The sequence below is a fragment of the Opisthocomus hoazin genome, chromosome 1 (genome assembly GCF_030867145.1).
Source record: "Opisthocomus hoazin isolate bOpiHoa1 chromosome 1, bOpiHoa1.hap1, whole genome shotgun sequence".
NCBI classification, from domain to species: domain Eukaryota; kingdom Metazoa; phylum Chordata; class Aves; order Opisthocomiformes; family Opisthocomidae; genus Opisthocomus; species Opisthocomus hoazin.
In genome coordinates this window covers 148928313-148951032 of record NC_134414.1, presented here as the reverse complement: position 1 = coordinate 148951032, position 22720 = coordinate 148928313, and the positions used below count along the sequence as shown (strand labels likewise).

At 43.8% G+C, this 22720-nt stretch overlaps 1 protein-coding gene across 2 annotated transcripts in view; it reads left to right on the top strand.

Moving 5' to 3' along the window:
• The window catches only part of TSPAN9 (tetraspanin 9), a 187672-nt gene that overhangs the window by 34457 nt on the left and 130495 nt on the right, over positions 1-22720 (top strand). The window contains exon 2 of one of the 2 annotated variants that reach the window (XM_075440950.1): positions 10479-10605. The exons of the other annotated variant lie outside the window; for it this stretch is intronic. Within the exon in view, the coding sequence (XP_075297065.1) occupies positions 10551-10605 (55 nt within the window). The 5' untranslated portion in view covers positions 10479-10550. The remainder of the gene's footprint in view (positions 1-10478; positions 10606-22720) is intronic. 2 annotated transcript variants of the gene reach the window in all.

Here is a 22720-nt window from a genome sequence, read left to right as displayed (position 1 = left end):
CTATCGTGCCCAGTGCTGGGGTTTTTTTTTTACGAATGGTTTTATTTAGAGTGGGTGCCGGCTTTCTTCATAACAAGTTGTAAATCATTACATAAGCTTCTTCCCAATACTGTCTGTATCGGGGTGGAGAGGTGGCCGAGTGTTAGCAAGTTTTTCAGTGGATGGCCTCAGATCATGTTACAGATATTACGTGTCACTCGTAGTATTTTCTCCAGATCTTCCACAATTAGATTGCAGCCCTGCCATTCTTTATAATTGCTTTCTTGAATGTTTAAAGTTCACGTTTTTAAAGGTCACAGGTAGATAAAGTAGCTCTAAAACAGGCGAGTAACACTGAAGGTTGTGTGGATGATAAAAGAAGCTGGGGGTGCTAATTATTCAGCTATATAAGGCAGCCCAAGAGAAAATTCAAAATCAGAACTTCTCAGAAGATATGGGATGGGAAAGAAAGGACTACCTCTTTGTGGTAGAAGAACTTGAGGTTTCTACAGTTAAACAGGAGGTTTGTGCAGGCTGGAAAATAGTGTGATTTGGTGGAGTGTCTGTGGGTTACTTCAGTGTAACTGTGCCAGCCAAGTGCATTATGTTTCAGAAACTGGTGTGCAAGAAGTGGGAGCTTTCAAATTCAGGAATGGTAGCCATTCAGTATCATGGAAAACTAATTGGAATGCTAGGAGTTGGAAAAAAGAAGTATAATGCTGTAAATGAACTGCGGATGTGCAGAAATAGTCATATGAGAGCTCAGTATTGCAGCTTATTTATTACACTGGAAGTCTTTTGCTTTGTAGGGATGTATCAGTATATACTCCTGTTGGAGCTGTAGTTTAAAGCAGTTCTTGAAGTTGAAAGATATGCCATGGCATGTGAATTTTGCTGATGTGGTAACACAGTATAAACTTCCAATCTGTCAATGTAAGTATAGGATTGAGGCAGACAGCGTGTCTGTACTGACAAAACTGGAGTGTAGCCAGAGGACCCCAAGCCTTCATTGGCCTACTGGTGGCAGTACTTGCTAGAGTCGTGCTTTGTGGTCAGCACTGTACTCTGCCCATGCGATCAGTAGGGCTCATCAGAGCTCTAGCCTTGCTTTCAACTGCTTGCATTTCCTTGTTTCTGTAAGCGTTGTGAAAGGGTATTGTGGGCAAAGGCTGCGACGTGAAGACTCTTGGTACGTAGGAGGCTGGAGCTGCTCTGCAGAATACAGCTGGAAGTGGAGATCCTTGAGGTAATAACAGAGACTGTAGCTGTTGAGACTTACGTGACGTGATGTGGCGTGGTGCAGTCATAGTTGTTTCAATGTATGTGAGCTACAGGCCACATCTCACGCCTGTGTGTCAGCAACAGTCCAGCATCTCAGTCCTGTGTTAAAGTGCACAGAGCTTCAGGAGATACCCTTGCACAAACAGTGTGAGACTTTCTGTATTAAAAAAAAAAAAGAGTTAAATTACTGACACTAAGGGGTCCAAGAGGTGCTTCATAAATGAATTTTCAATTGAACCGAATCCAAAACTGAACTCTGGCTCAGTAGGGATGAAGTAAGGGGTGGCTCCAGAATGGAGCTGCAGAAGTAGAGAAAGTCTGTAGTGAAAACAATCTCCAGCAATCAGCTGGGGATACTGTTGAGCTCTTGATTTAAACCATAGTGTTTCTTTTCCTCGTGTCAATCCTGCCCTCTGGCCAAAGGGCTCATTTCCCTAATCGCGCTGTGGCTGGTTCTCCAACATGCAGTGTACATCTCCATGGCTGTTTTCATTGGCGCAAAACTTCCGACTGTGTGTCAGCAGCAAAGATGCTGCATCAGCTTCTTGCTCGCTGCAGCTGGAACAGGGAACTACCAAAACATTCTTGCAATAAGGACAAAAAGGCAATGCAAATGTGATGGTCAAACAGCTGAGAGGGAAAAAGCACTTAAACCTTTCCTTTTTTTCCACCCCTTTTTCTCCTTGTTTCCTCACTCTTCCCCGTAGACTAACTGAGCTTTAATTCCTAGACAGTGGAAGGGCAGAAGCTTTGCTGGTTTGTAGAACTGGAGATCCCAGAGCGTGTTATAAGGAAGAGTGTTTATTACCATTCCCCTTCTGGGTGTGGGATCCCGAAGCGTTAGTAGTGCACAGTGACCTGACGTAGCTACCTGAGAAGTCCCTGTTGCAGCTGAGAGGAGAAGCTGAAAATGTCTTGCAGCCAACATGCTGTTGTTTCTTACTTGAACTGTTAAACCACATGCCTTTGTTCGAAGGTGTAACTTCTAAATAAAAGCTTATTCACTATTCACCCAGCTGTTGCTTGTATTCCTGTTTTTTTATAGACTTTTTTTAGTCAGAAAATACATACAAGACTATTGCAACTTCTACCAAGAATTTTGTGAACAAGTAAGTCCTAAGCAGCACCTCCTTGACTTGAGAGATGAGGCAGCAAGAATTATTGTTTAGGAATATTTCTCTTCAGTGAATATGCTGCACTACGTTTCTTTGTCTGCAGTGGAGTGTCAGCCCAAACGCTGCAACTCAGAGTCACTAGAATCAGAGGGACGCGGTGCAGGCTGGGATGGGTTTTATCTGTTGGCCGCACCTCCGCAAGGCTACAGACTAATGCTCCCCCTCCATTTGAGGTAAGGGCAGTGGGACCAAGATGAAGTATTGCGGCAGTCCTCGTACTTAATCCAGTTCCCAGAAATGACAAAAGGCAATATGCCATCTGATACGTTTTATGCACAGTGGTCCCAACCACCAAGGGCCTGGCCAGTTGCCAGCGAGGACCTGAGTAGGGCAGAGTTTCAGAATGTGCCTGTGGTGGTCATGAATGTCAGGTTTGTGATGCCTCTCTGAAATGAGATGTAGTAACAGCTGTGCATTCCTATCCCGCTGCAGAATGGGACTGAGATTCATGGTCTGATTCATATTCATGTGCTAGAGTGAGCTTCTGATTGCCTTCCAAATGGTGGTCAGCTGGCTCTGATCTGGGTGTCTTGAAAGCGCGTGTTGCATCAGAAAACTCCAGGAACTGGGAGCGAAGGAAGGAAGAGGGAGAAGAATGGTCAGCAGTTTTCAGAGAGCATTTTATTAGGAGTCTGGGCTGATGAGGAGTGCGTTGGCTGTACAAGGCAGCCGTGACCCAGTGCAAAAGGATATAATTGGGGGAGTGGGGGAATTCTGTTGCTGGTTCTTGAAACCAGAATCACCTAATGTTCGGGGTTGGAAGGGACCTCTGTGGGTCACGCAGTCCAATGCCCCTGCCGAAGCAGGGTCGCCTACAGCAGGCTGCACAGGACCTTGTCCAGCCAGGTCTTGAGTATCTCCAGAGAAGGAGACTCAACAACCTCCCTGGGCAGCCTGTGCCAGTGCTCCGTCACCCTCAGAGGGAAGAAGTTCTTCCTCATGTTCAGATGGAACTTCCTCTGCTTCAGTTGTGCCCATTGCCCCTTGTCCTGTCGCTGGGCACCACTGAAAAGAGTCTGGCCCCATCCTCCTGACACCCACCCTTCAGATATTTATAAGCATTTATGAGGTCTCATCTCAGCCTTCTCTTCTCCAGGCTGAACAAGCCCAGTTCCCTCAACCTCTCCTCGTAGGAGAGATGCTCCAGTCCCCTCATCATCCTTGTAGCCCTCCGCTGGACTCTCTCCAGTAGCTCCTCATCTTTCCTGAACTGGGGAGCCCAGAACTGGACTTGGTGATGTGGGTACAGAACCACTTGGTGATGTGGGTACAGTAGTTTTGTCAGCCTCTGCTTCAGTATTCCTGTCTGCTAGATGGGATACTGCTAGTAAGAGGTAGTGAACTTGACAAAATGAAACGAACTCCCATGCAGCCAGTTACTAGGGATTGTATTTTTCTAGTATAGCTTTGTGTAGCCAGTATCCAGAAAAAGGGTGTCCACATGAAAGAAACGAGTGAGAGATGGTAACGTTCCTGCTTTTGTTTCATGTAATGTGTCAGCACCACTACTTGTTTAACAACTTCTGAGCAAGCGTTTGTCTCTGCAAATAAGATGCTGACATTCTTGTGAGAATTACTCTGCTTTGTTTCCCCCATCTCTAAAACTTGTAGTAACCTGCTTATGCATAAAGGACGCTGTCTCCCTTGGCCTTGTGTTCTTTCACTGCTTTGTGGTTTTGCTTCCTCAGGTCCTCAGCCCAGTCTCGTTACTGTCCGTGCAACAGCTGCTGCCTCTGCGCTGCTGAGGTCCGTGTCTGTCCATAGCAGTGAATCCCCCTCGCGTGTCCGGGCTCAGCGGAGAGGTACCCTCCGCCTCGTGCTTTTGTCTGCTGTGCTCTAATGACAGAAAGCATTTTGGTGTAAAGTTTGCATTAATAAGAAGAAAGCCAAAATTGCCCCACAAAATAAACCAGACAAGCACTGGACAGAACTGTATTGTTTGAGATGGTGGCTCATTTGGAGCCTTGTTTTGACAACCTTGGATGGGGAAAAATAATGCCACTGTGCGTCTTCATGTCTCGCTGAACTCTTTCTTCAGTGAGTTGAGATCGGCTCCCTTTCCCGCCAGCTCATTGTTTGCTCGGGAGCGTGGCAGTGTCCAAGATGCAGAGCAACACAAAGGGATGTTGTGTCTGTTCATGTGGCATAAGTGTATATATATATAGGACAGGACAGCATAGTCTGAAAATGTAATTAAATGTAAAAACAAGCAAAAAAAGGAGTGGCGATGGAAAACATGCATACATTAATCCTGGTCCTTTCAGAACAAAGAACAAATGTGGCTGCTGCTACTCCAGTTGCAGCCTGGTTTTCTTAGTCTATAAGCATGCATGAGAAGAATCAATTCAATAGAAAGTAAATGTAAAATCACAAAATAATTGCCACAAATGTGTTTAAGGATGGCCTCCTCCAAGCCTACTTGCTTTGCTGTTTCTTGGTCTACTCTAAAGCTCATAGAAGTGTGTGAAAATAAGGGATAGAGGGAAAAACCCAAACCAGTCTCTTTTTTGCTTTTGTACCATGTGAAGAATGACTTTAAAGGGATTAGTTTTTTATATATATTTTGTTTACCTAGGTTATTTGTCCCTCTCCGCTAGAAATTCAGAATAGCAGTATGGTGGAAGTAAGATTGGTGTTAGTACGAAGTGAGGGAAATGGAGTTGGGAAATAAGGGGGCGGGGGACACATTAAAGCTTTATCCCTTCTTTCTGCCACTCATAGTTTTTAATTTTAAAGCTATTTTGCATCTATTTGCCAGTAAAGTTCACTCTTACAAGCTTTTTTTTTTCACAGCCCTGGAAACGAGAACCAGAATCTCCACTTCCCCTACCCCTACCTTTGCTAGTACGAACTAGAGTTTAAAGAAGAATCTGCAATTTGAGAACATACAGTACAACTATAAAGTTGCCGGCAGGGGGGTAACACTGGACACGTGCTGGTGCGTCTAAGGAATTGTGGTTACTCGCTGACGCTGCCTGGTACTGCACACTTGCTCTTACAGAACTAGCCATGGAGTTGACTCTTTGGTCTTCTACCCTCTCCTACCCTCCCACCAGTAGATGATGGTTTCCTCTGTTCCTACTTAAATACATTGTCAAATTGGGATACTAGAAACACATTGGAATTTGCAGGTGACATGAGCTTTTGAATTGTCTCCTTGTCAACGTAAGAGCTGGTTTTTGGCTTTTGTTTTGACAAGGCAGAAAAAGAGAAACTTGCCGTTTGCCTGTGCTGCCTTGGTGACCCTGTCAGAACTGCAGGAAGCGTGTGAACCCGTAATGGTCACTGCTTGCTGTGCAGTGCGTGTATTTGGGCTTCTTTCTGCTGTTTCCTATATGGAAATCTAGGAAGCCTGATCATTATGAGGGGATAACCTGATGGAGATGCGGATGCTGCAGCTCTGTGTCTCCAGGTGCAACTGCTAGCAAGGCTGGACGTGTATTGCTGGTACGGGCACACGCAGGCAGGCACGCGTGGTATGCGGTTGGGTACACGGATCAACCCAGGAACACTTAGCACTCGCACAAACGCAAACAGCACCGACAACCTCATCCTGTTCCCCTCTCTCTGGCTGAGCGGGATGGGTTTTTAGTTGAAAATACATACGTACACGCAGTGTGGATCCCTCCAGTACCTGGGTTTAGACACTGCCTACTCAGTAGCTGGCCCCCAGATCCCAGTGGCACCTGAACACGGGAGTCACCAAGGCTGCAGCCCCACTCCTGTAGTTGGTATAGACCCCTTCAATCACAGGCACACAGACAGCCCCCATTCCTGCACCCCCTGCATGGTGGATCCCCCAGTAGTTAGCCTTGGACATAGAGTCCATCCAGTAGCAGGTCTGCCAGTTGACCTCTGGACCTGAGTCTCTCTAGAAGCTGGCCAGGACCACCCTGATCTCTCTGGAAGCCAGTTCCACCAGTTGCCTTGCTCCCAGAGACACACATGTACCTGTCTGCCAAGCTGCTTAGCTTAACTACTTGCTTAGACAGCAAGTAGTTCCTGGCTGGTGTGGCTTGATAGTTACTAGCAATTACACGCTCACTGTGGTTCCTGGCACTGCAGACACGCAGGCTCTATGACCTGTAGTTCCACTCCAAGGAGCAAACCTATTTACACATGACTGGTCCATTTTATCCTCTTGTTCCTCCATTTTCCGAGCTTGTTCCCTGCTAAATCACCGTGATCCCTCGCTTCCTCTGCCTTTGTTTCCTACCCTAAACATCCTATAATAATTCTTGTGCCATCCCAAAATGGTCTTCCTCAGCATCCCCTGATGTGTTCCGTGCTCCTGGGTAGTAACCCCCCTTAGTCTCTAAGGTGACCATGAGAGCCCCTCCAGTTGACTCATCTGGTAGGCGTCACACCTGGGCAGTGGGGCTGAGGGCTCTCCTGGGACAGTGCTAGCGGGAGGCTGGGGCCCTGTTTCCCAACTGAGTTTTTGGGAGTCCCCGTGCCTCTGTGCTCATATGTGTGCCTAAAAGCCTCTGATGGGATGATCATTGTCTCGTGATGGCCCTGGGAACAGCGGCCCTATCTATTACTGGGGTTCCTCCACCTGCCTCTGTGCTCCTGTGCGTGTTTGGTTATCACATAACCAAACCCGTCTCCATCTACAGGAAGGTGAGTCGGCAGCAGCCTCTGGGCACCAGTCATTTCCATAGAGAGCAGAAGAAATTTAGGTTTTTTTCCTCATTTCTCTTTTTGTATGACTCTTGTTCAAGAATTCTTAACTATTAGGTAGCTGCAAGAGCTCTTTGTGTAGGATGTGACAGCGACTGATGCTTGGCTTTCTGGTCATCTTTGCATTTATTTTTCTGTTAAGGTTTTTTTTGTAGTGCTCATCATCAGTGTGTTAACGTGCTTGTAGAACGAAGATTCATGATGTGATGGGTGATGACCTGACAGGGTTGATGAGAACAATTCTAGGTAGTTTGTTTATGTGCTATTACTGTTTTCATTGTAAATGGCAAAATAGAAAAGGGATGAAAAGGGTGTGGGAACTCCAGAGATACAGCTTGTCTTAAGCTGTTTTGATCCAGCTGTTAGTTTGGCTCCAGTCCTCCAGTATCCCCCCCTCCATATCCCCTTTCTCTCTCTTTTCTTTTTTTCTCTCCACCCTCCAATCTGCCGCAGCTGTTAGAATTTCATCACTGTCTCCCAGCCCCACGTTTCCCATTAGCCCCGCATTTCCCGTGAGCACCGCAGTCCCCGCTGCGCGAAGGGGAATGTCGCTCGCGTGCTTTGCGTGTCTGCTACTGCTAGGCGATCTCAGCCAAAGCCCTACCTACACCTTCGCCTGCTGGAAGGCTGGGTGCTTGGTAAGAGGCACACAGAAGATGCAGAAATGTCAAAGGGTGAGGGTTGCAGACTCGGTGGCAGAAAATGGTTAAGCCTTTTTGTTCCCGTGCTCTGCTTTTCAAATGCCTTTGCGCTGCAGTTCGCCTTGTCGGTATTTGATTTAGCGCTGGATGCCAGCATATTTATTTGGCAGTTTTAGAGCCATGTCACTCATTGACAGTCACAGTTGTATTATGTATCCTAAAAAAGATTTGCAGGTATGAAAGCACTGCCTATTTTAATGTTCTTTGTCTGTCTATCTGATGGGGTTTTTTTCGGCTGATTTTTAGGTTTGTGTAAATGTGCATTTTAAATCAACTGGTTTTGTGAAGTTCATTCTGCCCACTGTCCTTGTTTCTGCCTCCTATCCATTTTTCACTGATCTTGGCTTCCGAGCAACACTCTAGCAATGCTCTCGCTCTTTCCCTACAGTCTCCTGCAATTAGCGAGTCTCCGCTGGGCTCCTCCTGCAAGCCTGGCAGTGCATCTTCATTTGGACCCAAGGGTCAGCCTGGAGTTCTGACTTTTGTGCCTTGGTTTGGTCTTGCTGTCTTGTTCTTCGTATCTACACAGTTCTTACTCAGTCATCTGTGGGTAGAAGAGACCTTGAGAAAGCTGTTAGGTTTTTCACATGTGCAGTAGGAGTTACAGGTCCCATAAAAAGGCCTAAAATAAAAGTTAATTGTAGTGTTCATTTGCCGCGTTTGTGATCCACATGACTCGTTCTCTTTGGTTCTCTTTAACACAGGGCTTATTTCCTGAAACCTGGTGTTTAGATTTCTTAAAAGTGTGTAATACCTGGGTGGAGAGAGTATCTGGAACATAAATCGAAAGTGCTAGGACAGTGCCTGTAGATCTAACTTACTAGACCACTGGGGAGAGGACCCGCATTCTGGGGTCCAGAATAGGCCTTTCAGTCTTAACTGGTAGGAGGCACGTTGGTATATACCTGCGTGTGTAGCCTACATGTGGCTTTCTGTGTGCCAGAAGAAACTGTGGGACCTTGGATGTACAAAATAAAGTCATGGGACATCTGGGATCACTGATGCAGAGCTTCTACGCTCTGCACACCTGAGCATGGAAAGCATCTGTGCTCAGTGTTACATGCCGTTGTATATTGGCTCGTTTCTACACTGGATGCATATTGTGAAATCTGCTGTGCAAATATGACCTTACTTTGTGCAGTCTAAGACAGTTTAAAGCAAAACACTTCTGACTGGACTTGTCATCTGTTCTTCCCTCTCAAAAAATGGCAAGGGTATTTGTACAACACTTGGACAATTCCAGATATTTTTCTCTCTTCTGAGATGTTTGTTTCATTAAATCCTTTTCAGAGAGATAGAGGATGCAGCTCCTTCTGCAGTGTTAGTTCTCTGTATAATGTGTGGGCTTAGAATGCTTTCCTGAGGGCAGGAGTTGCAGAGCTGAAGTTTGCCGGAGTGCAATGTTGGACATTGGTATTGGTCTAGGATTCATCACAAAATGAGTGAGGTTGGAAAGGACCTCTGGAGATCCTTTATCCAATCCCCTTGCTTAAAGCAGAGTCAGCTAGAGCAGGATGCCCAGGTCTGTGTCCAGTCAGGTTTTAATATCTCCAAGGATGGACATTCCACAAGCTTTCTGTGCAAGCTTTACCAGTGTTTGATCACCTTTAGAATAAAAAAAATATTTTTTTCTAACATTTAATCAAAATCTCTCAGCATCTCCTTGTATGCAAGATGTTCTAGCCCCATAATCATCTTTGTGGCCCTTCACTGGGCTCGCTTCAGTATGTCCATGTCTTTCTTGTACTGGGGGGACCGGCACATGACTTAGTACTCCAGGTGCAGCCTCACCAGTGCTGAGTGAAGGGGAATGTCACCTTCCCTGTCCTGCTGATGGTGTTGCTCTTAATACAGCCCTGGACGCCACTGGTCTTCTTTGCCTCAAGGTTATGTCTCTTGGTCATGTTCAACTCATTGTCCATTGAGACCTCCAGGTTTGTTTCTGCAAAACTGCTGTCCAGTCGATCTGGCCCAGCATGTACTGGTGCATGGGGTTATTCCTCTTCAGGTGCAAGGCTTCACGTTTCCCTTTGTCAGTTTTCATGAGGTGTTTGTCAGCCCATCTCTTTAGCCTGCCAAGGTTCCTATGAAGGGTGGCACAACCATCTGGTGTATCAGCCCCACTCTTCTTGATTTTGTATCATTTGCAAACTTGCCAAGGGCAGAAAGTGGTAGCGGCAAATACAGCTTCAGGAAATTCTCATTTACTTTGGGAGCTCAGAGCGAAAGCAGGATCTTGCCAGGTGACCTAGGGAGAAGGAGTGTTGGATGCAGTATGGCTCCATTGTGTAAATCTGGATGGAGTGTTCCTCCACTTCAGGGCTCTTGGAATTCCCCGCTGATGAGAACTGTATGTGTCCTTTCTGTGTTTCAGTTATTTGGGAAGGATGACCTACACTACAGAGTGTTTGCTGATATAAAGGCTGAAACAAACACTTCAGGTGACTGCTTTTGATGCTTACCTTTGATCCTGTAAGTCAAAGAGATCCTAGGTGGAAATCATGAGACTCTAGGAAGCCCTGAGGGATGCAGGTGTTGTCTTCTAGCATTAGTAATGCCCAGCACATTCTGAGTTAAGGAAAATGCAATTTTTTGTAAATAAATATGTCTTTGTGACTATCTTGGATGGACCTTTCTGTTTCTTACTTTTACTGCTCAGGAGGGACCTGCTTTCTTCAGCAGTCTGCGACTTGTTGGCCCTGTGATTTTGGTATGCTCCATTCAGGACAGAATGCTCAGCCCTCCTCCACCTGGTGTTGAACGCTGTCGGTTGAAAATTGCATCTGGTATGGCTAATGTTCACAGTAAGCAGTCCTGAAAGTGCATTTTTACCTTGTGTCTCTTGACCTAGAGGTTGTGGGGAGATCACTTTAAACAGTACATTTAAACTCTGCGAGCACTGGTCTGGAAGCAGGTGTTGAAAACTGATTGCCAACTTGCTTTGGGGATGTGGACTGAACTGGTTGATTCTGTTAACAATGTTTTTTATGGACTTATCTCTGACAAGTCTCATCAAGTCCTGCCTGCTTTCTCCGGCCAAATAAATATTCCCTAATAATCCCCAAATCTGTTCCTTCATTTTCATTATTTATTTGCTTGTTTAGTAAATGAACAATCTTTTTTTTTTTCTCTCCAAGAAGCCTAAAGTGACTCACATGTGAGCTGCTCCTTGGCTGAACTGCGTAGCAACTTCTGTGTAGCGTGGTGCATTTGTCAGTGTTCCAACGGGACCACGGGGACTCTGGAAATCCAGCACTACGTAGGGACGTTCCTGAGGGGTGTTCAGGTGTCTGGGGAGAAGAATATGAGAGGGGTCTTGCATGTCTCCGCCGTGCTAAAGCCACAGGGAAGTAGTTAACTCTGGGCTTGCTGCGTTGCACTGACCTTCTCATTTCTGAAGCTGACAGTGATGCTCTTGGCTGTTTGCAGTGTATGAACTGGATCTCCTGTAGAACCCCACTGCTCGTGCCTTCCTGCTTGGCAGTAAAACATTAGCAACTAGGAGCAGGTTTATTCAGACTGTTGCCTACACATTCCGAATTATTGTTTTGTAAGCAATCTGAATAAACATTTTGAATATCTTCTCTTCAGATTCAGTTTTCTAATCTATTTTCGATGAGTATGTCTCTAGAATAGGCTATTTCAGTTGGAGATTTCTTGCAGTTGAACTTCTGCTCTGTCGATATCCTAATGGAGGAACTGCACATGCAATCTGCAGCACCATTCCCAAGGAAAGAAAAGGAAGGAAATGCAGATTTTGGCCGTGTCGCTCACTTATGAATAGGTCCCTGCAGAATAATAAAAAGCTTCCGTGTCATTGGCTTTTTTCTTTTTTTTTTTTAGCTAAATAGTCATAGACTTCACGTACACAGTATAAGATCCCTCTAGCTGGGTACCTTTTTAGGAGAGTTCTGTATTATATTACATGTTTCTAGCTGCTGGTTCAAATTTCTAAAGTAGGATTTTTCTGATTACAAGCTAAAGTTTGAATTTCCATCCCCACTGAATCCCCCTCCGAACCTGCTGACTGTACCAGGCAGACTGATATTCCAGTGGATTTGTTAACGTTCAAGCCACATTCTTACCATTCTTTTCTCACAGGAAAAGATCTGTAAATAACTCCGTCTAAAATTTCTTACTCTGCTGGGTTTCCTGTCGCCCTCCGGAACTTTAGTGCCACCTTTATTTTGAGTGTTAGTATACCCCTAAGAATAACCAGCTGAAGGTGTGATGATGGATCCGTGCCATATGGGTAAAGTAGCCTATGTTGAAATACGCCTCTCCTACCTTGCTTTAAAGGTACACAGCGTCACTTTATCCTTGCTTGTGTCAAGGGAAATTTTTATTTCTAAGTTTTAAAATAGGGTTATTGCAGTACTAATTTCTTTGTTTCCTGCAAGAGACATTGGTTCTATTAAGGTTTAGTGCTGGAATCTCACCTAAAAGCTTTTTTTTCCCCAGTTCTAAAGTTTTCATCCACGAAAGCCGGTGTCAAAATTTCTGTTACATTTTAGCGTATCCAGAAAAAAAAGAGTCCATTTTAACTAGAAATAAAATGCAAAACTGTGACCGAGTATCTAAGCTAGTTGCGGTCTCAAGATTGAATTTAAAACTTTTTTCGCCTTCCAGAGAACTGGACAAATCTATTCAGTGTCACTTCTCCTGTTTTATCTCATTCCCTAAGTTACTCCTCATAGTTTCTTTTGATTCAAAATAGATGAGATAATGAACTCTTGTCAGTAGAGCGATCTTTAGGCCAACATTTTCAAACTTTAGCACTCATAAAATACAGACTTGAATTTATTTCTGTGGTTTTATATTAAAAGGTTTTTTTAACGAGACTGTGAATAATTGACTGTTTTACAAATTGACCTTAAATACGAATTTCAGAACTTTAAGCAAATTTCAGAAGTTCTTAGTTTGGACCACTACCGATCCTTGTTATGTTTGGAATGTGAGGTTTCTCTGTTTATCTGAAGAGTTTGCGTTTGACATTTTTACTGGTTCATTTCTCTCAAAAGCTCCAAATCATCTCTTTGTTATCCAGTTTCAAAAACTTGATAGAACATCCGAGAAGTGCTAGGTAGTTCACATGCATGGAGATTTTCTTGACTCTCTGACGTCTTCGTGTGACTTTTCAATCCTCTTAAGGATTGCTGCGTGAGTCAGCAAGCTGGTCAGGACCTTCTACAGTGCTGTGCTGGGGCAAGAACAAACCAGGTTGCGGCTTGGTTTAAGAGAGTCCCGGTTTTGCGCCAGCTTTTAGGTGCGGTGTAGCAGCATGCTGGCTTGTCTCAGGGGCGTAGCTGGAGCACGGGTGTAGAAAGCTGTGCGTTATCCATACTCTGAGGATGAGGATTCTTCTCTTTCTCCATAGTTGAGTGCTGGAGTTGATGGAAGCCGTATCGTGTGCCTCAGCTGTTGAGAGGGGAACTTTCTTCATGGAAAGGGTGGGATACCTGCAGCTGGTGGAAGACCCGAGCATGGAAGGTCATGGTCTTTTTATAAACACCACCTTGGGAATTTGAGGACTTTTAGGTTTTCTAGTCTCAATATTCAACCCTGAGGGTTAAACACCTATACGTAAAGAGGAATATGTTGTATACTTTCTGGAAGTGAGACTACAACAGGTAGGCAAATATATTCAAGAAATATGACACAATAATAACAACTACAAGTTCTGGCTGTTTTAAGGTAAGATCTTTTTGCTCTGGGTGGCTGGCAGTTTGGACTTAATTGGATCTTGTATTTTATTATGAGAATTTATATTGAATTTAATTGCATTAGTACTGGCTGATAGGAATATTAGAAATGTAACAAATCTACTGCTGGGTAGTCTATAATACCAGGCATTTTCAAGAGCTGGCAGGTTTTGTGCAGGCTGAATTATCATGCAAAATATCTAGGAGCATATGATTTATGCCAAAGGTGCTGTAAGACTGCATAAATTTAAGACTTTTATTCTGAACTATTGCATTCATACACCAAAATAATTATAGGGTGCTGACGATGCAGCACCATTTAAGAAAATGAATGACTGAATTTCACTGAAGTCTATTGTTTAAGATAAAACTATGCTACTGTATTAAAAAAAGAAAAGAAAAACCTCGCACAAGAAGATGAAATGCTGTCAAGTCAGAGATCATAACACTGGAATTGGGAGTTGCTCTCTAGAGAAATTGTATTGTTTTTATCTCCTTTTTTTAAAGTGTCCTTACGTGAGGAAACAGTCCATACCAATGTTGAAATTTGGTGAGATCTCTATTGCTGTTGACTTTTCATATTTACTGTGTAAGAGCATGGGCAGTAGTGTGATCTGAACTGACTCACTGCTAAACCTACTATAATTATTTATCATTGTCAATGATTGGGGGTCAGGGGAAATAATTATTTCTGGTACAACGGTGCTCAGAAGTACAAAATAACGAGATCTTGTGTATACATATAGTACCATAGTGGTATACCTGGTGGGTAGCACTTGGGTATGAATACCTACACTTTGAAGTTGAACCCAAGACTGTCTGCTTGACTGTGTCCTTTCTGGGAACCAGCTTCTTGTGTGGGTGTCTGTGGGACCTCTGTGGGGGCATGTTTGGTCAAAATCCATGCTTGGATCCCCCTATTAGCAGCCGATAACTGTGTGGCACTTGGATAAGGCTGGGTTTGGTGCTGCCCTGAGCAGAAGCAATGGAGCTGGAGAGGAGAGGGAGGAGTGGAGGGAAGGATGGATGGTTGCTTGGTGTTACAGACGTTTTGTCCTACTGCTTCTTGACTCCCTGTGCAACCCCCTGCCATGAGGACCCTGAGTGCAGATACAGCGTTAACAAGAGAAGTCTACGACGTGTCTCAAGTAGCTGCCCCTTCAGCTGTTTCTCACTCACCACAGGTATTGAAAGAGAAACAGAAAAAAGGGCAGTGGGGGACGAGTGAGTAATAGATAAATAGCTGACCCTATTTACTAGCAGCTCTTTCCAGGTCAGCATGACACTGCAAACCAAGTCCCAGTCATTCTAGAAATTTTCAGTAAGAGCTCAGACACTTAATATTTGAGGTGACCTTTCTAGTTTAAGTTGTGATAGGTTATCTTAACAATCTTTTTTTCTTCACATCAGACCTCCAGTTTTATTTCTTGTATTTCTAATCCTGAGCATTCTCAGCTTCTTTTTAAAAATAAACCGAAACTATTTCTCTCTAGCAGTTGCCAGAACAGAGGGGTGCTGATATAGAGAGATACACTGGTGCTCTGTTATCCCAGCCTGCCAGAAAACTACTAGTCAGCAATACCTGTAGTGAAAGACACGAATTTACTTGTTTGCAGGTGATTTAAGTGAGGTGTCTGAACTTAAAGGCTTATGCGGAACTGTTCTGGATTCTTCTAAGATAAATTTTATTCCAATTTTGTTAGAACAAGTGAAAGAAGTGTAAAAAGCTTGACAATTGCAACAGAGTGACCTGTAGTAGAGTGACCTATAAAGAAGGAAAACTGAGCTCCTTCAGGTTTTTTTCTCTCATCTGTGCTGCTTAAAGAAAGCCTGGAAGATTATTTCCACGTTTTCCCCACACGTAACAATAGAAACCCAGATCTGGCCCAAACATCAATAGACCTTTTCAGTAACTGGAGAGTAGTGGCATCACATCTTTCAAATTAATTTGGAAAGAAATTATTACTTAAAGATCCATATTTTTTTTTATATATAATTCCAGCACTTTCTGAATTTTGTGAGAAATTTAAGGATAGAAAACCACAGCTGAATTGTCCATTTTCAGAAAATGGTGAAGAACAAACTTTATCCTTCTGCTATATTAAAGAGGTCTGGAAGTCCAAAATATGTTAAGCAAAATCCTTTTTTTTTTCAGTGCATTTTTAAATTGCCAATTTTATGATAATCTAAACAAAATGGAAATTACCTAGTTTAATCTTGTTTTGCATTATTAGTTTAGTTGTTATCCTCTGGGGAAAAACAGATTTGGTGGTAACTTTGGTGTTAGTTTTGGCTGGGAGAAAGTGAAATAGGAAAACGGGTTTTACTACTTCTTATCGTATAATGGTCCATTGATTGAGAATTTTAGTTTGCATGGGGTTTGCATTATGTTAAAAACTCAAAAGTTGCTTATGTGCTGGTGTAGTGTTTAATTTAGGATTACATAAAATTGGATGTCTCTTGAAATCTGGAAATGAGTTAAAACTATAAAAATTTGTTATATGCTTACATAAGGCTACAATAATTGTGCTAAAGACTTAAAGAAAAATGTTTTTTAAAACATACTTTGCATTTAAAATTACTGTTAGGGCAAAGTATCTGTACTATGTTGAACTGTATTTGTTAGTCACTGGGTTAAAGTGGAATTTATCCCTGTGTATCGAGGGGTTTTTTTTAGACAGGAAGAAACCAAGCTTTTTTTTTGTTAGCTTGCAACTTCACGTGAGATGGTGATAGAACAGAGCTAGTTGATTAGGCTGGAATGAGACCAGTAGCTTCTCAGAAACTATTGCCGCTTTCAGAGGCAACATCCCCCAGTTCTACTCTACACTTATATTTAACAGCAGACCTAGGATACTTGAATGTGTTTATCTAATTAAAAATATTTTAATAGCTTGGTGATTTTTAGATCTTAGAAGTTGTTGTAACTTGGAATTTTTAGTAATTTCATTTTAGATTAAAATATGCCTTAGACTTCCACGTATATCTGATTTACTTAAAGCATTGAGAGACAACGTTGGTCATGGGTCATAGCCAGCGCAGGTTCACGAGGGGACAGTCCTGCTTAACCAGCTTAATTTCCCTTTATGACAAGGTCACCTACCTTGTTGACCAAGCGAAGCCAGTTCACCAAGGGAAGCCAGTGGGATTTTTTTTATTATTTCAGCAAGTCTTTTGATACTGTCTCTGACAGTATCCTAGTATCCTTCTGGACAAAATATCCAGCACACAGCTAGACAAGTCCATAACACATTGGGTGAGCAGTTGGCTGACAGGTCGTGCCCGAAGGGTTGTAGTAAATGGGGTTACATCAAGCTGGTGGCCAGTCATCAGTGGAGTTCCCCAGGGCTCAATTTTAGGGCAAGAGCTTTTTAATGTTTTTATAAATGTTCTGGATGCAGGAATTGAATGTACATTAAGTAAGTTTGCTGGCGATACTAAACTAGGAGGAGCTGTGTACTCCCTCGAGGCTAGAGAGGTCTTAGAGAGATCTGGATAGACTCGAGAGCTGGGCAATCACCAACCACATGAAACATAACAGGAGCAAGTGCCAGATCCTCCACTTGGGACAGAGTAATCTTGGTGCTGACCTCCTCTCACTGGTGGCCAGTGACAGGACAGGAGGAGATGGAATGAACCTGCATCAGGGCAAGTTCAGCATGGACATGAGGAAAAGGCTCTTCACTGAGGGGGTGGTCAGTCACTGGAAGAGGCTCCCCAGGGAAGTGGTCTTGGCACCGAGCCTGTCAGAATTCAAGAAGCAGCAGGACGACTCTCTGAAGTCATACAGTTTAGTTTTAGGTAGTCTGCGAGGAGCAGGGAGTTGGACTTGGTGATCCTTATGGGTCCCTTCTAGCTCAAGATATTGTGACTCTATGATTCATTCTTTTACCTATTGTGTCTCCTATGTGGAAAATGACATTGCTGTCATTTAAAATGCAGCAACCACCCTCCAAGTTGTTCACAATATTTTAAAGAATTCATTTTCTTTCTGTTAATCCACACACCTTAGCTTGTTCAGTGGTTGTTTTTTTTACTTTTAAATGGCTGGCTGAAGTCAGTTACAATATTGATGTAGCTTTTTGCGTTTGAAAGATGAACAAAGATCTGGGGTACTGTTAATTCCTGCCAGGTCTGGTGTAAAAGTGCTGACATATTTTTCAGCTGCTGTGCGAGACCGTTGGAGAGGCTAGTTTCCCACCAGGGTTTCAATTTCAGAATGAAAAAGACACATGTAGCGAGCAGTCTCTGCATTGCCATGCTGCAGCAGAATCCCATAAAGTGAGGTATCCGTCTGTAATTCAACACTTCAAGAGGGATCCAGCTGAAGCAACCAAGGTCCCACTTTTGGCGCTGGTGCAGCAGCTGCCTGGGCACTGTGCCATTCATCAGAGGCAGTGCACATTCCCTCGCAATCCTGCTGTGATTCCCTGCCTCCCTCCCGTTTCAAATGCTTTCGTAGAGCTGAGCAGCGTGAACCTTCGTCGGAGGAGGTGAAAGTGGTGTTGCTCATTCCGAACGTGCCAGGATTATTTTCCCAAATTCGAGTCCCACTGAAGGTTTGTTCCTGTTTTTCTCCTCATGGTTGCTCCCTTGTAGCCCTAGAGTTGGCTTGCACTTTGGTGTAATTACAGGAAAAAAGCTAAGAGCTTTTTCTAGGCAAAGAAAATTAATGCCCTTTTATTCTGAGCTGTACTGTGTTACTGGTAATCCATTTATATTTGGTCCTTTGCAAATGAAGACCATAAAAGACAAGTAGCTTTGATCAATCCTCTCAGTTACTATTGCCACGGGATGCTTGGAGTAAATGTGGAGTTATTTCAGCAACATTTGGTACAGTTTCTGAATGTGGAACTTAATTTTCATTGTTGCATGTTATAATTGATGGCTGGGGAGATTCTTATTGCCTCGTCTTGTGAGAAGCTGTAGCTAAAAACATGCGTATCATCTCTCTGACTTCTGGAAAAATTGAAATAAAAAGAAAAACTTTGTCATCGGAAATAAACCTTAGGGACCTCCGCAGAAGAGCAGCTGTGAGGGCAAATACCTGATGGGTGGTCTCTCCATCAGGGAATCTCCTTCTCTCTCATAAAAGCCTTGCTGATATGAGGAGGCTGGTGAGCATTTAGCTGAGGTCCTAAGGGGTAAGACAACTTTGTTACACATTTTAATATATATTGTGGTAAGATCATTGCATTTAAAGCTTGCTTCAGCCATTTCGCACCTGATCTTGGTGGCCATGTATCGACCTAAGAAGCTGCCATGGTAAAATGGATGTGGAAGTAATGCTGATTATGAGTAATCATAGATCTTGATGGTTGAAAGAGCCTCTCTGGGTCACCCTGCCCGAGATGAGATTCTACAGTCAGAAACGTGAAGGTAGTTCTCTGAATTGCTCTTAAACCCTTCAAGTTGCAGAGCATTGCACCTTACCTTTTCTTGCTAGCCATCTTCCTTTTGACCTTCCCCTTAATCCCATCCTTTCAATGTGTTTAAGGGAATAAAATTCCAGGAGGATGGATGACATGTATGTAATGATCTAGAATAGCCTCTCCATATCTGTATTGCTGGTTTGCACCCAGCCCAGGTGGTAAGGTCTGAAAGCTGTTGCCAACTGATAGCTTTCTGGTGGGCTGTGAGCAATGAGCTACCATCCAGGCCTTAGTGAGTGGAGGTTTCTGGCAGAGAAAAGCAGTTTCACTGCTTAGTCCCTGTTGGCAGTGTCAGCAGAGGTGCTGAGGCAGAGAGAGACCCAGGAGACTTAATTCTTTTGGACTTACGTGGCCAAAAAATAACGACGTGGGTTTCAGAACAGACTATAAGGGAGGGCTAGGCTGCAAATAGACTTTGTACAAACACAACAATATTGTTTTCGTATAACAAGATGTTAAAAGCAAAAGCAAATATAGTAAAACCAGCAATAGGAATAAAATACACTGCTTTTACATACTGAGGAGGAAACTGAAAGAGCATTACTGAGGCTGCAGAAGTGAAGCACGGACAAGAAGTAAAAAGCAAAGTGAGCTTGCGGTGGCTGTTTTCACAGAGCGGAAAAGACAGCCTTGGCACAGAGTGACTGAAGAAGGTACAGAGCCTCCGTCCTTGGAGGCTTTTAGGAACATGCATTGTGCAAGGTACACAGATGGAGAGTACAGCCCTGGACAGCGAGTAGATTTTTCTGCAATTTTAGTGAGATCTGGCAGACATGAAATATTTCCCACAGAGCTGTGAGAGGTAGTTGTTTTCCTGCTTTCGCTGGTCTCCTGAGGAGCAGTTGCAGGACATGGCTGCTGTTTCCCAGCTGTGAGTGTGGCATGCAGCATCTGGCAGAGCCGGAACTGGGACACAGCTTCCTGCCGAGCAGATGTCTGCGTCTGTTGATTCTGGTTTTGGGGAGAAGGACAGACTAAATGAGTTGCTGAGCCCTGCTTGGCTGTGAGTCAGATTCCACAGGAGTTAGGGGGACAATGGGCTTAAGGTGCTCTGCGTGGCTTCTGGTCTGTTGGGTTCAGCGTGAGGCCACTTGTCAGTTCTCTGAGATGCCATCTCGTTGTCTTCAAGGGGAGCGCGCGGTACCATTCAGCCCAGGAGCACCTGTTGTGCTTTTTACTCATCATTCAGTTGTGATTGGGGTGTGCTGTTTAAACTCTGCTCTGAAGACAGCCTGCAATGGCCTTATTGTGACGATATTGGAGTCTGTCACAACATTTTAGGACTTAGTTTTTCAGAGCACTTGTTTGAGGGAAAGTGCAGGGTTGCCTTTTCTCCATCGTAATGCATGGGAGTTGGTCACAACGAGGTTCAGAAAGTCTTGCTTTCTTGGCTGCCCAGTCTTACACCCTGTATTTTTTCAGGACACTTGGTGTTAGATAACAGCCCGTGTTCACAGTGCAGGTCCCACTGTAATTGTAAGTACTTGGCCCTTCTGCCTGTAGCGCAACCTTGGTCTCAAGTAACACAACTAAGAAACAAGGAACGTGATTAGTAGGAACATGGCTATGTGAGGAATTTTGCTGTGCGTTGCAAAAAAACCTCTGTGGCAAATGCCAGGATCATGTTGGATTTCAAGGACAGGAGCTGACTGACTGGACTGTCAGAGCATTGTTGCTGGTCGTGCAGTGCTGGCCTTCTCCGTTGCAGGGCCTGTAACCTCACGTATTACGTGATGAGACTGTACACGACACTGCGTTCTCCCTAGAGCAAGCTGGTCATGCTGATGGAGTGTGGAAGCCACTTCATTCTTGTAGAGAAAATAAACCTGTGATCTCATGAATGGATCCATGGTGGGCTGAGAATGATGGTTCCCAGTGCTCAGTGGGTGAATTAGCAATTGTAATGTCCTTTTAATGTGGATCTCGGCATATTATTTTTCCAGGTTTTAAAAAAGCAAACATAAATCGCCCTCAACTCTTCCATGTGTGTTGTGCTGCTGTCGTGGACTGTGGGCAGGCAGTTGTAGACTCACAGCACTCATCTCTGCCCCTCTTGCTGATGGTGTCTGTTCCATCAGTGTTTGCCAAGTGTTTGCCCCGTGTTGGTCGCTTTGCCTTGGGGCCTTGCAGCTATTAGCTGTGCAGTGGGGTATTTAACAAGGCGGCTGGGTCTCACCCCGCGCTCTGGTAAGGAGCGAGTTCGTTCTTGGAGGAGGTTCCCCTTCCCTCAAAGATAAGTTTGTCTCCACTATCAAGTTTCAGTGGTGACTTGCGTGTCTGTGGTTTTATTTTAGTCACCTGCTTCTCCTCTGGCCTTTTCATGTCTCTGTGCTCCACAGATTTTTCGTATTTGTGCTGATCTGTGCTGCTGGTATTTCTGAGGGCTTTCAGTGCAAGCAGCTGGGTTTTCCACACCATTCTGGTGAGCTTTAGAACTCCTGTACAGTATTTGAGAAATCACCGTCTTATGTGGAAAGTAGACGTGTACGAACATGTCCCTGGTATTTATCCCCCTTTGAAGACAAGACACGTTTTGTAAATATATTTATAAATAAATATTTTGATGTTTTTGTCGCTGCAAATATGGTCTGTTGTTTGGGTTGATTCTGGTAATTATGAAATGGTTGGCTTTTCTCCATTTGTCATGTTTTCTCATTAAATCTGACTGTACATACCCCTCCTCCTTTTTTTTTTTTTTCTGGAGAACATTTTGCCCAAAATGTTGTTGTGCATGAGGATAAACTGATGTTGTTTTGAATGTCCCTTCCTTGTTCATAAGGCTGATTCTAAAAAAAAGTAAGGGGAACACGTAACATTATTAGAGAGTTAAATGAATCTAAACCAATCTGTTGAGTGCTGCTGGTGTCTCAGATTATTTTTGTGATACTTACTTGCTCCTTCCATAAAGGAAGCAAGATACAATTGTGAATTATTTCCTTAAATTCTTTCCATTTTTCGTGGTGGTGTTCACCTGGACTTGGGTTCTAGCACGCGCGTGAGCAAGAGTATATGGAGAAGGTGAAAACTTTTCATTAACAAACTAACTAACAGCCTGTTGTGATCAGAGTTGAACTCTACAGGTTTCAACTGGGAAGATCATTTCAACTGATGAGAACAACAGGTCCTGAACTGCCTGCGGGCAGCATGATTCCCATTTTCTGTATGTAAATGGAAAGTTGCAATTCTGTTGTCAGTAGGGTGGGAGAGCTGGAATGAAGATATATCAGTGTTGCTAAACGGTATGCATAGCTTAAACGATCATAACTTGTTCAAGATGGGACCTTCAAAACAGTTATGCAGTACTTGAGTCTGGCACTGAATGTGCAAGGTTTGTGTTGCTTCAGTTTAGTTTTAAGGGGAGAGATACGTGTAGGAATGGGTTTAGTAAAGTGTTAGTTCTCCTGTGGTCACCTCAAAATCCGTGATTCCTGTCAATGCCTATTAAGACACGAAGTCCTCCATGTGAAAGAGCTGTAGAGTGCTGAGTGTCATGGGATACTGAAAGGAAGGCTGTTGGGCCCTGAGCTTTCTGAAGAGTCTGAGGCTAAAACAGGAGCTTTAATACTAAAAGCCCCTTCCATCTTGAAGAATGAATGAATTTCTCCACCATAGCTTTTTTCTATTTTGAGTTTTCTCTGTGCCTTTTTTTCTGGTGTTTTATATGCAGAGTCTTTGAGATGCTTTCCAGCCTCCCTTATAAAACTTCAGGATCTGCCTGGCTATTTCCTTTTCTCTATTAGACTGAAGTGCTTGTTCATCTCCCTGCC